Source organism: Bradysia coprophila, assembly GCF_014529535.1.
Source record: "Bradysia coprophila strain Holo2 chromosome X unlocalized genomic scaffold, BU_Bcop_v1 contig_117, whole genome shotgun sequence".
In the NCBI taxonomy this organism is placed as follows: domain Eukaryota; kingdom Metazoa; phylum Arthropoda; class Insecta; order Diptera; family Sciaridae; genus Bradysia; species Bradysia coprophila.
This window is the reverse complement of record NW_023503292.1, coordinates 3,204,705-3,221,955: the sequence shown is the minus strand read 5'-3', so window position 1 is coordinate 3,221,955 and position 17,251 is coordinate 3,204,705. Positions and strand designations below refer to the sequence as shown.

The window sequence follows — 17,251 nt, the reverse complement described above, 5'->3', positions numbered from 1 at the left end:
GCTTAAAACAAGGATGAATAAAATAAAAAGTCTAGATTTTCATTTGTTAAACAAATTTTTTGTGTAATCATTTACAAACCAAAACAAATCGCAAAACAGAAAACATGACGAATTACACTTTTATCTCCCTGTAACTCGTGATATAACTGCCAAAAAACAAGTAAGGGCCGAAGAACTGACTCTTTTCAAAACGCCATTAAATCGCGAAAGTTTGACTGAGTTGTCCATGTCCTCCTATGGAAACTTAATAAAACCGCCAAAGACTGTCCCAAGCCAGTTTGAAAAAGAGTGGAGGGAATGAAGTTTAACGAGGACGTAGCAGTAAATAAGATATGATTAGATAGATCAATCTTAAGGTTGAATGAATCGTGAGCTGGAAGCCGAAAGAATTGGGGTTAAGGGACCAACGTTGAGGTGAAACAACACGATCAGGAAGCCAAAGGATAGAACGATCCCAGAATTCTTATTAGCTACTAGGTTAAGCTTTTAAAGGACGAATAACCTTTTGCTCAGATAGGTTCAAAAGAATGGGCAAAGCTTTATGGAAAAGAATGTTCAAAAAGAGTAACACTACCCCGTCGGGCACTGTGCACTTTGATAGGCACGGTGGTCCCGGAACGTGCAGAAATGTGCGGGTCAGAGCTCGAGGATTACCGGGGGCGAGCAAAGTAAAGCTTTCATACTCACCAACCCGCAGTAGCAAGCGTGGTGTTTTAATGCTAAAAACCTTCAAACGAAGCCATAACGAATTATACATTTTTAATTGATGTAGATTATTATTCTGTAGAACAAAAGTGTAAACAGAATATCTGAAAAATGTCTGCTTGATTTTAGATCTCACTTTAAAAGCTGTAATTTGAATGAGACAAAATGGATATCCGAACCATTCTAATTCATTCAACGAAAAAATAGAATTGTAAAATTTTCCTAATAATTCCAATAATCCTCGACTTTTTAAGCTTCCGTTAAAATGCTTAAAGAACAATGAACATAAAGTCACCATTTCAGCGACAAATCGATTAAATTTTCTAGTTTTATTATTCCGATTCTATTTTAAAAATCTTCTATACGTTCTTTGGTCGAGTAGTCAGACTTTAGGTCACTCAATAGACTTGGAAACTATCCAATTTTCATAAGCTTTTCCTTTCCTCATTAAAATTGTAGTTACGTTTTTATTTCCATTTTGTGAATCTAAACTCTTTAACCATCGAATTCTTAAGGACGAACTGAAGAAGCCACAGCAATCACTTAACTAACGTGGAACAAAAAAGAGAGCCGAATAAAATTTACTTAAATGAGAGTATTTAATTTACATATGGACGAAAGTTTTATTGTGATACTTCGCAGTTGACGAATAATGAGCTGCCGCGCAGCGATTTTTTTAAAGAATAACAACTTCTTATAATTTTAGTAGCCAATTTTCCGTACGACGTTCCTTTCAAATGTAACACAAATTTCGAATTGACCTAAAATTAAGTAAGTATCATTTTCACCTATTTATATTGATTTTACAAAAATCCAAAATGGCGGCCGACGGCCATTTGGTTAGGAGGTGGAAAGTAGTACGGCTGCTTTACATTCGTTAGTACCTTTCAAACAAAAAAAAATTGAAATTCGGTCAAAGTTTACTCGAGATATTAACAAAAAACACCACCTTCACTGTACGGCCGAGTAGCCACATATAAGCTCACTCCAAGAGACCTAGCTCACGCTCTGGTGAATCGAATTTCATGGATAACCTACAAGCAAAAACGGCTTGCCGCCCTGTACCTAGTTCACACCAAGGGGTCTAACTCACGAGTCGGTCATCCAATTTTCATAAACTTTTTTTTTGTCGATCGGTACTGTAAATACCTTTCATTTGACGTATCACTTACAAGTGTATTGCTTAAATGTCTGGAGATATCGTCGAAAAACAGTTAGGCACTTATTGGGCCCCAGCTCCGGAAGGGTCGACCCAAAATCGCCCATCTTCGAACTTAGCCTCACTATTTTGACTATCTTTCAGGGAAAAAAAATAATTTTGAAATCGGATTTGATTTACTCAAGATATCGACGTGACAGACGGACGGACAGACGGACAAAATTTTTATTGCGGATTCGTTATCTATGAACATAGGCAAACACTTTGCCCTTACCGTCTGCTTCGAATTCCATCAATTACACACGGCATCGTAATCCTATAAGCCCCTTCGTACTTCGTACGGGGCTAAAAATGTCTTTAAACATCTTCTTCTTCTTCTTTTTCAGCCTGTTTCTATCCACTTCTTTCCATTTCGTACGATCCATTGCCATTTGCTGCCAGTTTGTACCTGCAATATTCTTAATTCCGTTTGTCCATCTCTCTGGTGGTCTTTTATATGGTCGCCAGTTCATGATCTTTTTGGTCCAACGTTCGTCTGTCCTTCTTGCAATATGTCCCGCCCAGCTCCATTTCCATGACATCAACGACCCTGGATTGTTGTCGAATCCATTGATTCGTCATTCTGTCTCTGAGTGTTATTCCAAGCATTATTCCATGGCTCTTTGTGTCACTCTCAATTTATCTTCGGATGCTTTCGTTAAAGTTAACGTTTCCGCTCCATAAGTGAGCACAGGAAGGACAAAAGTGTCGAAAACTTTGCGTTTCAGACTATTATTCATTTTGCTTTTGAAAATTAGTCTGAGTTTTCCGAACGCTGCTCATGCAAGACCACTCCTAAGTCTTATTTCTGCAGTCTGGTTGTCCAGACCTAGCTTCAGTTTATGTCCTAGATATACATAGCTGTCGACTCGTTCAATGACAGTGTCACCAATTTTGATTTCTCTATCGTCCCCGATGTTGGTCATGACTTTCGTTTTCGACAAGTTTATCTTTAGGCCCACTTTGCTTGCCTCTTCACTCAACTGTTGTAGCATAAGCTGAGCCTGACCTAAATTCGCTGCTATCGGTACAATGTCATCAGCGAAGCGGATATTGCTCAGGTACTCTCCATTTATCTCTATTCCCATTTTACTCCAGTTTAACTTCTTAAAAAAACTCTGCAGAATCGCCGTGAATAATTTCGGTGAAATGGTGTCACCCTGCCTTACACCTCGGCCGATTCTAAATTTCTCCGTGCTCTTATGAAGTTTTATACATGAAGTAGCATTTTGTACACATATCGAATTGTGTTGGAGTACCTTGAGTCTACTCTACATTCGTCTAATGCGTCCAATATCGACCATGGTTCCACTGAATCGAAAGCTTTTTCGAAGTCTATGAATAGCAAGACTATGTCGATGTTGTATTCACGACACTTCTCAATAAGCGTTCTCATCACCTGCAAATGGTCGTTTGTGCTGAAACCAGATCTGAAAGCAGCTTGTTCAACAGGTTGGTAGAAGTCGAACTTGTTAATGTTCCTCTTCGTAATGATTTTCATAAACAACTTGTAGAGTGTTGACAATAGGCAGACGTCCCACATGTCCGATTTGTCCGACTTTTTCAACATTTGTCCGACTTTGTACGATTTGTCCGACTTTTTCATCAAAAATTGTCCAACTTTGTCCTACTTCTCCTCAAAAGTATGAGACTTTTTCTTCAAGATAAAATTTGTTAGTAACATTAAATGCTTCTAATGCAAACGAGAAAAAAATCGCTCGCTCCGCTCGCATTTAGTTGTTTACACATTTTAACATTGTACATGTATGTACCTATAATATTAAGGCAGTAAATATATTACTGTATTGACTAGCTATGTGGACTTACATTTTTGAGGGATTCTTTTGAAAAACAGCCTACCGAAATCGGACGCATTTTCCAGAGGACCTTTTATGTGTGCCTAGAAAGGTATTCGACCCTAGAGTCCAAAACTACTTTCAAAAAAATTCTTCGAAGTTTGTGTGGCTGGTGAAAGGTGATCAAAAACCGAAAACTTGCACTTTTCTTACAAAAATTTCTCCAGTTACACGAGCCGTACAGGGTTGGTTGGGGTGTCATTAGAAAGGGAATCACATGTACTATTGAGCCGAATAGGGACTTATTGGGTTTAAAATTCATTGACACTGAAATATGTGCAGTTAAAGTTTTCAACCGAAGACTTACACTGTTTTTACTGAAATTTCTCGAGGTACACAAAACGTACATGATCGTGTGAGGTATCATTTTAAAGGTAATTGCATGTGCTTTTAGGCCAAATAGGGTCTTATGTGGTTTAGAAGCAGGGCCTATTTTTGGGAAATTGATTTCCTAAATTTGCCAAAATTTTCCAATATTTGCTAAAATTTTCTAGAATTTGCCATTATCAAATTTGGCAAATTTTGGAAAATTTTAGAAAATCTTAGCAAATGTTGGCAAATTATAACAAATTGTGGAAAATCGATTTCCCAAAAATAGGCCCTGTTTAGAAGCATCTATGGTGAATATGGACACTTAAACATTTTAACATAAGACCCTATTTTGTTCAAAAGCACATAAAATTACCTTTCAAATGATACCCCACGTTTTGTGTACCTAGAGAAATTTCAGTAAGAACAGTGAAAGTCTTTAAAAAAATTTTAAAACCAATAAGTCCATATTCGGCTCAATAGTACGTGTGCTTACCTTTCTAATGACACCCAACACGACACTGTGCGGCTCATGTAACTCGAGAAATTTTTATAAAAAAAGTGCAAGTTTTCGGTTTTTGATCACCTTTCACCAGCCACACAAACTTCGAAGAATTTTTTTGAAAGTGGGTTTGGCCTCTAGGGTCGAATACCTGTCTGGGCACACAAAAAAAGTCCTCAGGAAAATGCGTCCGATTTCGGTATGTTGTTTTTCAAAAGAATCTCTCATTTACAATTTTATATACATAACATCAACTTACAATCGAAAGACAATCGAATTTATAAGTTATATTCCTACTGACATCTAAGTTATAAGTTGTAGGTCGACAGGGAGGTTGTTGAACCATGATTGAGTGATAAGTCTTCAGGAACTGACATGCATCTGTTTAAATTTCCATAAAGTTCAGACACAGATCCAAAATAGTCTTTAAAAAGCCTGCGATATAAGCCCGAAGCAGGATTATTGGAGATTTTTTGCAGCGAAGCAAATTTGCTAGAGGTGCTTTTTATCTTTTAGATGAACTTCATTCCTGATGCCTTTAAATTCGATTTATAAGTACGATTTATCGACGTATATCGATGAGAAATAGTCCGATTTTGTACTTTATTGAAAAAATACATGTACTTTTCCTTAGAAAATGTCCGATTTAGTCCGACTTTGTAGCGAAAATATGTCCGATTTTGTCCGACTTTTTCAAGAAAAATGCCCGACTTGTTTTAAGTTGGACACTCCGAAAATCAGTGGGACGTCTGACAATAGGCTTATGGGTCGGTAATTTTCCAGATTTGTTATGTCTCCTTTTTTATGCAGCAATGTAATTACCGCATTTTCCCAGGCTTCTGGTACTTCTTCCCATTGAAGACATTGATTAAACAAAGCCGTGATTGCCTTTAATAAGGAGTCTCCACCTAGTTTAATGGCTTCCACTGGAACACAATCTTCTCCGGGAGACTTTTTGTTTTTCATCTCGGCTACTGCGGCCTTGACTTCATCAACAGTTATGTCGGGCATATCCTCCGATCCCACGTTTCTATTATTTGTTGGTTTTGAGACCGTTCTAACAGCCTTTTACAGCCAATAACAAGTTCAGTCTGGACCACCGGCTTTACGTGACTTCCGAACCACGCCTCGAAGTATGTAATTACTCTCTGAGGAAAGTTAGGTGCGAAATTGATATCTCGCCTTAATGTAGGCTAGACATATGTACACAAATTCATCGTATTTGGGTTACGTCATACGATTCATTCAGTGTGTACATCGTTGCAGCCACCAAACACACCGCAACTACCCAAATTATGAAGCTTGAGTGAACTAAGGACGTTACCAATGCGATATAATCGCTAGAAAAATTCCATGCGGAATTTGTCTGTCACGGGAATCGAACCCGGATCATTTTGGTGGAAGGCTAGTACGTAACCACTGAGCCATCCCGTCAATTATTGGTCTATCTTCGGTTTCTTCCGTTGGACTCTGCTTCCGTTGGACTCTGTCTTGCTGAAGAAAACAAATTCTCATAAAATTCTGTAGCAATATTAAATATCGCATTTCGATCCTGTTTTGTCTCGTAATTTGAAGATTTCTTTTTTGGCGTTTGTCATTTTTCTCCGTAGGACTTCCATATTGCTTCAATTATGTTTTGAGCCAAGTGGACATTATATTTTCTTTCATCTGATCTCCTTGCTTTGTTGATACTTTTAGACAAGTTCCGGTATTCCACCGAATCTCGCCCTCTGTTTTTTACCAACTCTGCTCTGCTTGCGATCAGGTCTAATGTTTCTCTGCTGAGTTTTGATTCTTTCCCTTGGACGGATTTGCATTTGGATTTCATGAAACCCATTATTGTATCGACGATTTTGTTATTCAATTCGTCCAATGTTTCACATTGACTGTTGACGTTATCTAATTCGGTTGTCATTTTCGTAGCAAATTCTTCATTTTGTGTGTAAAGCCGTTGTACGTCAATACTTTCACTTTTTTGAACTAGCTGTGATCTTTGAAATCTGGTATTTAACGTGACTCTTGCACGAACCATTCGGTGATCACTACCTGTTGAAAAACATGGTTATTGCAAAATGCTTAGTCAGCCATTTTTGACATTTCATAATCGTTATATGGAAAAGGCGTCCCAGCCGTCAGAGCCGCTTAGCATTTCCAGCGCCTTTCAAAAAATACAAAAATAAAAAATTTTTACACAAATTACAGTACAGAAAATTTTCAGTAGTTCAATAAAAAGATTTCGTTTTTCTGCTGATATTGGGTGCCATGGATGATTAGATAAAGTTGTAGCCTACATTTGCGAGTTTCATATTTCGTTTTCGATGATATCTTTTTATCAAAATCCTTTTTGAAAAATGTAAGACGACAGGAACAACCACAAATGGGTTAGCTTTCAATCAAAAAAAGATTTGTGTGTAACTTTCACCAGCTCTGAGAAAAGTCGACAGTTTATGCAAATTTTGGTAAACTGTCGACTTTTCTCAGAAATGGTTGAAGTGACGCACACAAATCTATTTTATCTATTTTAATCTATTCTATGGCTATTAAGTAAACATTTTTCGAATTAAATTTTAAAATATAATTGAAAGTGAAGACGCGAGCGGACCGAGTGAAATTTTTTGATTCTAAGTGACAAGTTTTCACAATATATTAGCTATCGCGTTTTAAACAAATTTTCGCTATTTCACTATTCAAATTTCTTCCTACCAGGTTTTTTTTAGCTCTCAGTTTCCAGATCTCAGCGCCTGTGTTACGTGAGAAGAGAGTAAATGTTCGCGAGCGTAGCGAGCGAGAAATTTTCGCTATTTTCTACTTTCAAAACATTCTATTTCTATCTTCCAAGCCAACTACTTCTCACTTCTCAGTGCCCCCATTTTTCCAGCGCCCGGGCCCGGGCCGGTCGGCCCTGCCTATAATCCGGCCCTGCCAGCCGTCAGCTTAGCATATCTCTGTCCACCAAAAAAATCCACCAAAATGATGAAAAAATTATTATGTCCAATCATGTAAACAAACAACAATATTATATTGTCGTTTCGTGTGATGTGAATATTGCAGAATAGATGACCCAGCAGAAATAAAATGTCGGCGGTAATCTTAAAAATTTTTTACTGAAACGCTTTAGTTTGAATGTGTGTACGTTTCCGGTAAAATAAATTAGTGCGAATGTAATCACTTTTGAGGAACTTTACGATAACGCCATTAGTTAGGGTAGGTCCCTCATTGGATAGTTACAGAAAATATCGTGAAATTATTAGAAATTAATAGAAATTATTGGAAATAATAGGAATTAAAGTGCAAATCCGCCAAAACGGAATTAATCCGGTAATAGACCGTGTGACTTGCCGTGTGAAGTAAAAATAATGATGTAAAATATTATTCTATAGAACAAAAGTGTAAACTGTGGATTTGCATTACCTTCAGTGTTTATATACTTTGATGCAAATCCACAGTTACACACGGATCCAAACTTTCAGGTGAATCTTAGCTTCGTCATGTTGCACACGTATTGAATTCGTTTGCGTTATTTAGTGGTGAATTGGAAGGATTTAGGGCCGTCATGTTGCACAAGTCTAAGTTAGACAACATACGAAAATAAATTCACCTGAAACTTTAAATCCGTAATTTCTCTGATCCGCTGAGGGTCTGCATTACCTTCAGTGTTTATATACTTTGCTATAGCTGAAATATACGGTTTATAGTAACAATAATTGTTCGTAATTCTTCATTTATTGTTACTAAAATTTCCAAGAAATTGTCGGATGTGAGAGATCCAAAAAAGCTGTATGTGAGAGATACAGCGGCAAAACAAAAAACGAGTTTCTAACAAGTGACGAAGAAGTGTATATGCGCTCCTACAGTTGAAATGATTGCTCATTTCAGTTTGTGTCGTGCTGATATGCACATGGTCGCACGGTGGGGCTGAACGAATTTTAAATAAACATGTCGACTTCCATATCGGTTCTTTTCATATCTGAGTTAGGAGAGACTATACAACGGCACATGCTGCAGGCGCAACCACTGAGCCGTTTCTGAGAACTAGGATTATCGTCGCCTGGCCCAGTAAAAGTTGCTGGACCAGTGTTTGAAACTGCAATCGGTAGAGGGACAAATTCTAAGAACAACCATGTAAAAATTATTGCTCTCGGTCATTTGGTCGCAGAGCAATAGAAGCTGAAAGTCGAAAATTCCACCTCTTCAAGGGGTGATGCCTCCTCGACGAAGTTCTCGATCCAGCACTTTAATAGCGTTTCTAGACAAGGTTAATGTGCTCTTTCGAATGGCAATAATTTTTTTTTGAAAGTGGTCTCTTTTGGAACATTTTCAGAAAAGTCACTTTTTGCTACCCTCGGTGAACTTTGGCTGCTTCCATACCTTGCCGGTTGGAATATTTCAACACAATATACCTTGTAAAAGTTAGCATGTCTAAGCTTTCCAATGATACCGAATATGCCATGTATGATTCTCAGCATTTTTTTTCCCTGAAAGATAGTCAAAATAGTGAGGCTAAGTTCGAAGATGGGCATATTCGGGTCGGCCCTTCGTGAGTTAGGGCCATCTAAGTGATTTAAGGTCTTTTGGTGATATTTATGGCAAAATAAACGATGGATATGTAAATGACACGGCAAATGATAGGTATTGTCAATATCAATCCAGGAAAAAAAAGTTTTTTTAAATCGGGTGTGTGGACCGTGAGTTAGGGCCTTAGAAGTGAAAATCTACTAGGGCCCTATGTGTATTTTACATAGAACTCAAGTAAATTTCATTCGTTTTTCGTAATTTTTGTGTCATTTGGAAGGTAATCAAAGGCCGAATAGAATGTTGTTGAAAAAAAAAATTTGGGTCCTCGGACTAAGGCCGCTCCTAGGGCCCTATGCGTATTCTACATACAACTCGAGTAAATTTCATCCGTTTTTCGTAACTTTTGTTTCATTTGAAAGATAATCGAACACCGAATAGAATGTTGTTGAAAAAAAAATTAAATTTGGGTCCTTGGACTAAGGCCGCTACTAGGACCCTATGTGTATTTTACATATAACTCGAGCAAATTTCATCCGTTTTTCGTAATTTTTGTTTCATTTGGAAGGTAATCAAAGGCCGAATAGAATGTTGTTGAAAAAAAAAATAAATTTGGGTCCTTGGACTAAGGCCGCTACTAGTGCCCTATGTGTATTTTACATATAACTCGAGCAAATTTCATTCGTTTTTCGTAGTTTGTGTGTCATTTGGAAGGTAATCAAAGGCCGAATAGAATGTTGTTGAAAAAAAAATTAAATTTGGGTCCTCGGACTAAGGCCGCTACTAGGGCCCTATGCGTATTCTACATACAACTCGAGTAAATTTCATCCGTTTTTCGTAATTTTTGTTTCATTTGAAAGATAATCGAACACCGAATAGAATGTTGTTGAAAAAAAAATTAAATTTGGGTCCTTGGACTAAGGCCGCTACTAGGGCCCTATGTGTATTTTACATATAACTCGAGCAAATTTCATCCGTTTTTCGTAATTTTTGTTTCATTTGGAAGGTAATCAAAGGCCGAATAGAATTTTGTTGAAAAAAAAAATTAAATTTGGGTCCTCGGACTAAGGCCGCTACTAGGGCCCTATGTGTATTTTACATATAACTCGAGCAAATTTCATCCGTTTTCCGTATTTTTTGTTTCATTTGGAAGGTAATCAAAGGCCGAATAGAATGTAACTGAGGCCGATACTAGGCCCTATGTGTATTTATACTCAATAAATTAAAATTTTAGGGCTATTTGAAATTTTTGTTTTATTTGAAAGGAACGTCGTACGGGGCTTCGTAATTGCGCTATGCGCAATTTCTAAGATGTACACATTACATAATAATTTTACTTTAACTACTTTAACCGGCGCATAGGCTTACGGTCAAAGTAGGGTGACAGACGCACTAGGGTCACGTACGCAATAGATATACAAGTTTGTACGGGGCTCAGTCGCAGCAAACGCTCCGACTGTTCTGATGGCTCGTTTTTGTTTGAAAGGAATTAACGAATGTAAAGCGTCGGTACTATTTTCTGTCTCCTAACAAAATGGCTGCCGGCTGCCATATTGGATTTTTTTAAAAGTGATATATCTTGGGAAAAATGGTACATAGAGAGTTTCTGATAACATAGAAGTAATTGGTTATGTGTGTGGGGTGTTTCAGGCATTCTATATATGGACATCTATATATACCTATATACAGCTATATTGAGCTATATACAGGCATATAGAGCTATATAATAGCAAATTCATCTGTGAAATGTTTATTTATAGGAAAATATAGGTAAATATAGCGGTATATAGCTGTTTAAATAGGAATTTATGAAAGTTGACTTCGTACGGGGCTGTCTATATTGCCTCCGGCAATTTATTTGTTGATGATAATAAGGCAAAAAGTGGATAACGTAAGTGATTTTAAAGGGCGAATATCTTTTTAGTAGACTATGAAGTAAGAGAAATAAAGAGTTTCACATTAAAGGCTTTTTGTACAAATAGGTGTTTCGTACGGGTCGGCGTTAGCTATGTTTTTCATGCTATATGCGTGGAAAACCGTACTTTTCATGTTTCAAGCACTCTTTCGACGCCCTCAGCATGTAATATATATTACACACTTGTCACGAAGAAGTCGAGGCTTGCCGAGACTGATAGTGACAAGTGTGTACTCTATTTTATCACATAAGCGAAATCGAGACATCAACATAGACCTGAAGTGTAATTTTTGAATTAAACTTCTAGTTAAGTAATTTTGACATCCGAACAACGCACGTATGTGATAATAGTATATTACTTCCGAGGTTCCAAGTTGTGTATTTGATAAGTGGGGTGTTACAGCCCGACCCGACGGGGAGGGCTGTATTCCCCACTTGTCAAATAACAACTTGGAACCTCGTAAGTACAATGCTTTACGTGATTAGGCAATGTAAATGAAAATGAAACATGCCGTAACAAGTAAAATCCATTACATAACTCGGTATAACAATGAAAAGTCTCGTTTTTGTGTGTTTATTGAACTCGGCTACGCCTGGGATCAACAAAATTCACACGAAAACTCTACTTTTCATCTTTTTACCCCGAGGCATGTAATAGTATGTTGTGTTACAAGTATTGTAATGTTGATTTTTTCAGCACTAGACCCAAGTTGTGCCACCGAGAATTGAAATACGACGGATTTCAATATCGATAACTAGATTGAAATGTCCAAAATTACAACACCCGTTTTCATGGCTTATTACAACACTCAAACCAGTGTTGAAATGAAATTCGTATGAGTTATTACAGCATTCGTTTTAAAAAAATGCAAAGCAACGTGATCGATCAAATTCGAAGAGTGATTGTTTACAATGAAAATTCTGAATTTTTGTGCATTTGTCTATTTCAATTCTCGGTTGGCACAAAGCATGATGTGTTACACGTATTGTAATGAGATTTTTTCAGCACACGACCCAATTTTCCTTACTCGCGTAAGGAAAACTTGGGTCTAGTGCTGAAAAAATCAACATTACAATACTTGTAACACAACATACTATTCTTCTTTTTATTGAAATATGGAACTTTTTAACTAACCTGAGTGCTTTCTCAAAATCAGCCCATTCTGAATCGATAAGTTCCACATTTTCCTCTCCAAACTCTTCATCATGTATGATTTTTTCATAGACACGATCATGTTTTTTATTTAAATCACCATTCCAGTTCCATTCTAACTGTTTTTGAAATGCTTTTTTATTAAATGCCATTATTTCACACTTTTCTGAACTGAGAAAATAATAAAAACAACAGCTTAAAAGGAAATCAACGAATTCATGCGAGTATATTCCGTACTGCGTCACTTCCAACTAACTTATAAAATATGTACAAAGACTGATTCGAAACAAGGTTAACCAATCTTAATCAAATAATAAGCAAATAACAATTGAATGAATGAACGGAACAATGGAGATGTTACCGAAAGGTTTAAGCGAGTTTTGTGTATGTATGTTCTGTCTTTAAAGTGTGTGCCGTGCGGTGTAAAAATATTGTCTAACAGGGCCGTATCTAGCTAGGGCGCCGGAGGCCGCCGCCCCCTTGGAAAAATTTGTGCCCACTCCCCCTGAGAAATTCATGTTACTTCATTTTCGACCCTTTGAAATCAAGATCCTCGCTGATAAAATTGATATTTCTAATACTTACATCGTTCTTTAAAACAAATTCGCTGCGCGGCTAATATCTTCACCTTTCAATTTGTCACGTAGATATCTTGAGTAAATCAAATCAGTTTTCAATTTTATTTTCCTGAAAGAGTCGAAATACTGAGGCTAAGTTTGAAGATGGGCATATTCGGGTCAACCCTTCGTTAGTTGGTTGGCAAAATAAACAATTGAAATTTATAAACAGCAACAGATAGGACCCAAGTGAAAAAAAGTGGTATGTGAGACCTATTTTAGACCGGCCCGTTTGTGGCAGTAAGACTCGTATTTTTGACCTTTGAGACCGTTGGAGACCGAGAATTCACTGGGATTGTTCATCGGAATTCATCCGAGAATGATGAGACGTCTCATTTTAAAGTCATTCGAGGATGGTATTGAATTTGTTAGACGTACTGAGACTGAGTGAGTGGTCTCGTGTTACATTTGCTAGACGTAGTGAGTCTGGCTGAATAGTCTCATTGTGGATTTGGTGACTACCCGGTAAAAAAAAACGTATTTGAGACCGTTGTTGAGACCGAAACTTTTGTATGGCCGTGAGACTATGTATTTCATGCCTTTGAGAATATTTGGGACGGAGAATTGGTCGAAATAGTTCATCGGAGTTTAATCAAAATTCATGAGACGTCTCACTTTAGAGTATTTGAGAATGTTCTAGCCTGACTGAGTCAGATTTGCTAGACGTAGTGGGACTGACTGAGTGGTCTGGTTTCGGATTTGCTAGACGTAGTGAGACTGGATGAGTGGTCTGGTTTCGGATTTGCTAGACGTAGTGAGACTGGATGAGTGGTCTGGTTTCGGATTTGCTAGACGTAGTGAGACTGGATGAGTGGTCTGGTTTCGGATTTGCTAGACTTTGTGAGACTGACTGAGTGGTCTGGTTTCGGATTTGGTAGACGTAGTGAGTCTGAATGAGTAGTCTCATTTTGGATTTTGTAGACGTAGTGAGACTGACTGAGTAGTCTCATTTTGGACATGCTATTTTTAAGACTGAAAAAAAGACCGTCTGAAGTCGGTTGAGACGTCTCTTTTTCGTATTTTTTTTTGTTTTTAAGTTCCTGAAATCGGTTGAGTGATGTTACTTGAAGAAAATATTTTTTTGAATTTGCTGAGACCAGTTGAGACCGGTTTCTTTTATAGAAAACATTTTTTCAGTTTCTGAAATCGGTTGAGTGAAAAACTGAGGAGTTTATGAAAGGCCGATGCTATTGGTACCCGGGTACATACAAATAGCCAAGCAACACAGGCAATGCTATTTGTACCCGGGTGCAAATAGCCGGTCAACACAGCTGATGCTATTTGTCCCCAAACGGTCTAATATTGTTACCTGGGTATAAATAGCCACACAACACAGAGCTTTCTATTTGTACCCGGGTACAAATAGCCAAACACCACAGCGCTTGCTATTTGTACCTAGGAGCAAATAGCCACGTAACACGGCAGATGATATTCGTACCCAAATTTAAAAAATAGAACTTAATTTGGCGCGCGCCTATTTTTTATTTCTATTTGTTATTAAAAATACGAATCGCTCCTAGCTGACAAATGCTGACCATAAGTTTTTGAAACACAATTGAAATCATCTGTTTGCATCGTTTGCAATTAAATGTGTATGTACAAAAATCTATGTTCGATTTCATTGCGTTACTAAATATTGATTTATAGTAATGATTCCTACAATGATCGCCTTTATTCACCTCTTAAATTATGTAAAATAACTAAACATACTTTTTGAGACAAAATTGAAATCATCCACGTGTGATACAGCCTTTGAAATTCGCAGGCATCTAGTTGAATGACTATGCCTCATACAAGATGTTTGTTGGTAGTCATGAATGTCATGATTGGTATCGCTGTAAAGCTTACTTCTTCTTCTTCTTCTTCTTCTTTCCATTTCGTACGATCCATTGCCGTTTGCTGCCAGTTTGTACCTGCAATATTCTTAATTCCGTTTGTCCATCTCTCTGGTGGTCTACCTATAGCTCGTCTTTTATATGGTCGCCAGTTCATGATCTTTTTGGTCCAACGTTCGTCTGTCCTTCTTGCAATATGTCCCGCCCAGCTCCATTTCAGAGATGCTATTCTTTCCATGACATCAACGACCCTGGTTTGTTGTCGAATCCATTGATTCGTCATTCTGTCTCTGAGTTTTATTCCAAGCATAATCCGTTCCATGGCTCTTTGTGTCACTCTCAATTTATCTTCGGATGCTTTCGTTAAAGTTAACGTTTCCGCTCCATAAGTGAGCACTGGAAGGACACAAGTGTCGAAAACTTTGCGTTTCAGACTATTATTCATTTTGCTTTTGAAAATGAGTCTGAGTTTTCCGAACGCTGCCCATGCAAGACCAATCCTACGTCTTATTTCTGCAGTTTGGTTGTCCAGACCTAACTTCAGCTTATGTCCTAGATATACGTAGCTGTCGACTCGTTCAATGACAGTGTCACCAATTTTGATTTCTCTATCGTCCCGATGTTGGTCATGACTTTGGTTTTCGATAAGTTCATCTTGAGGCCAACTTTGTTTGCCTCTTCACTTAACTGTTGTAGCACAAGCTGAGCCTGACCTAGATTCGCTGCTATCGGTACAATGTCATCAGCGAAGCGGAGATTGCTCAGGTACTCTCCATTTATCTTTATTCCCATTTTACTCCAGTTTAACTTCTTAAAAATACTCTGCAGAATCGCCGTGAATAATTTCGGTGAAATGGTGTCACCCTGCCTTACACCTCGGCCAATTCTGAATTTCTCCGTGCTCTTATGAAGTTTTATACATGAAGTAGCATTTTTGTACACATATCGAATTGTGTTGGAGTACCTTGAGTCTACTCTACATTCGTCTAATGCGTCCAATATCGACCATGTTTCCACTGAATCGAAAGCTTTTTCGAAGTCTATGAATAGCAAGACTATGTCGATGTTGTATTCACGACACTTCTCAATAAGCGTTCTCATCACTTGCAAATGGTCGTTTGTGCTGAAACCAGATCTGAAAGCAGCTTGTTCAACAGGTTGGTAGAAGTCGAACTTGTTAGTGTTCCTCTTCGTAATGATTTTCATAAACAACTTGTAGAGTGTTGACAATAGGCTTATGGGTCGGTAATTTTCCAGCTTTGTTATGTCTCCTTTTTTATGCAGCAATGTAATTACCGCATTTTCCCAAGCTTCTGGTACTTCTTCCCATTGGAGACATTGATTAAACAAAGCCGTGATTGCCTTTAATAAGGAGTCTCCACCTAGTTTAATGGCTTCCACTGGAACACCATCTTCTCCTGGAGACTTTTTGTTTTTCATCTCGGCTACTGCGGCCTTGACTTCATCAACAGTTATGTCGGGCATATCCTCCGATCCCACGTTTCTTATTATTGGTCTATCTTCGGTTTCTTCCGTTGGGCTCTGTCTTGCTGAAGAAAACAAATTCTCATAAAATTCTGTTGCAATATTTAATATCGCATTTCGATCCGTTTGGATTGTTCCTGTTTTGTCTCGTAATTTGAAGATTTCTTTTTTGGCGTTTGTCATTTTTCTCCGTAGGACTTTCATATTACAGTTAGCTTCAATTATGTTTTGAGCCAATTGGACATTATATTTTCTTTCATCTGATCTCCTTGCTTTGTTGATACTTTTAGACAAGTTCCGGTATTCCACCGAATCTCGTCCTCCGTTTTTTACCAGCTCTGCTCTGCTTGCGATCAGGTCTAATGTTTCTCTGCTGAGTTTTGATTCTTTCCCTTGGACGGATTTGCATTTGGATTTCATGAAACCCATTACTGTATCGACGATTTTGGTATTCAATTCGTCCAATGTTTCACATTGATTGTTGACGTTATCTAATTCGGCAGTCATTTTCGTAGCAAATTCTTCATTTTGTGTGTAAAGCCGTTGTACGTCAATCCTTTCACTTTTTTGAACTAGTTGTGATCTTTGAAATCTGGTATTTAACGTGACTCTTGCACGAACCATTCGGTGATCACTACCGGTTGAAAAATTGTTTAGGACCGTAACGTTCTTAACGGTTGACTTACAGCCAGTTATGATGTAATCGATCTCATTTTTCGTTACACCATCTGCACTAGCCCAAGTCCATTTCCGTTGAGGCTTTCCTGCAAAAAATGAATTCATTGCGTACAAATTGTGTTGCTGTAGGAAGTTGAGTAAAACATTTCCACGCTCATTTCTTTGGTCGTTGCTAAAACTGCCAATAGAAACTTCGGAGTCTTCTTCTCGTTTTCCCAGCTTCGCATTGAAATCACCGATGAGATATTGGTAATGTGATGGGTTTTCGTCCAGAGCTTTCTCGACATCTTCATAGAATCTTTCTACTTCTTCGTCATCATGGGTGGACGTGGGTGCGTAAACCTGAATTAATTTGACACTGTATCTGTTATTTATCTTCAGGCTTACGTATATCACTCGATCGGATATGCTTTTCGTGTGAGTTATGCGATCCGATCACCGCTTGTTTATGAACAATCCGACACCGTGCATCAGCATCTGACTATC

The 17,251-nt window shown here is 37.9% G+C and overlaps 1 protein-coding gene across 5 annotated transcripts in view; it reads right to left on the bottom strand.

Moving 5' to 3' along the window:
* Window positions 1–17,251, bottom strand: part of LOC119067041 (chloride channel protein 2) — a 228,147-nt gene that overhangs the window by 168,840 nt on the left and 42,056 nt on the right. The window contains exon 1 of one of the 5 annotated variants that reach the window (XM_037169781.1): window positions 12,133–12,410. The exons of 3 other annotated variants lie outside the window; for them this stretch is intronic. In XM_037169781.1, coding sequence (XP_037025676.1) covers window positions 12,133–12,302 — 170 coding nt within the window. In that variant the 5' untranslated portion in view covers window positions 12,303–12,410. Of the gene's footprint in view, window positions 1–12,132; window positions 12,411–17,251 lie in introns of those variants that run through there. One more of the 5 variants, XM_037169785.1, reaches the window with a different exon arrangement.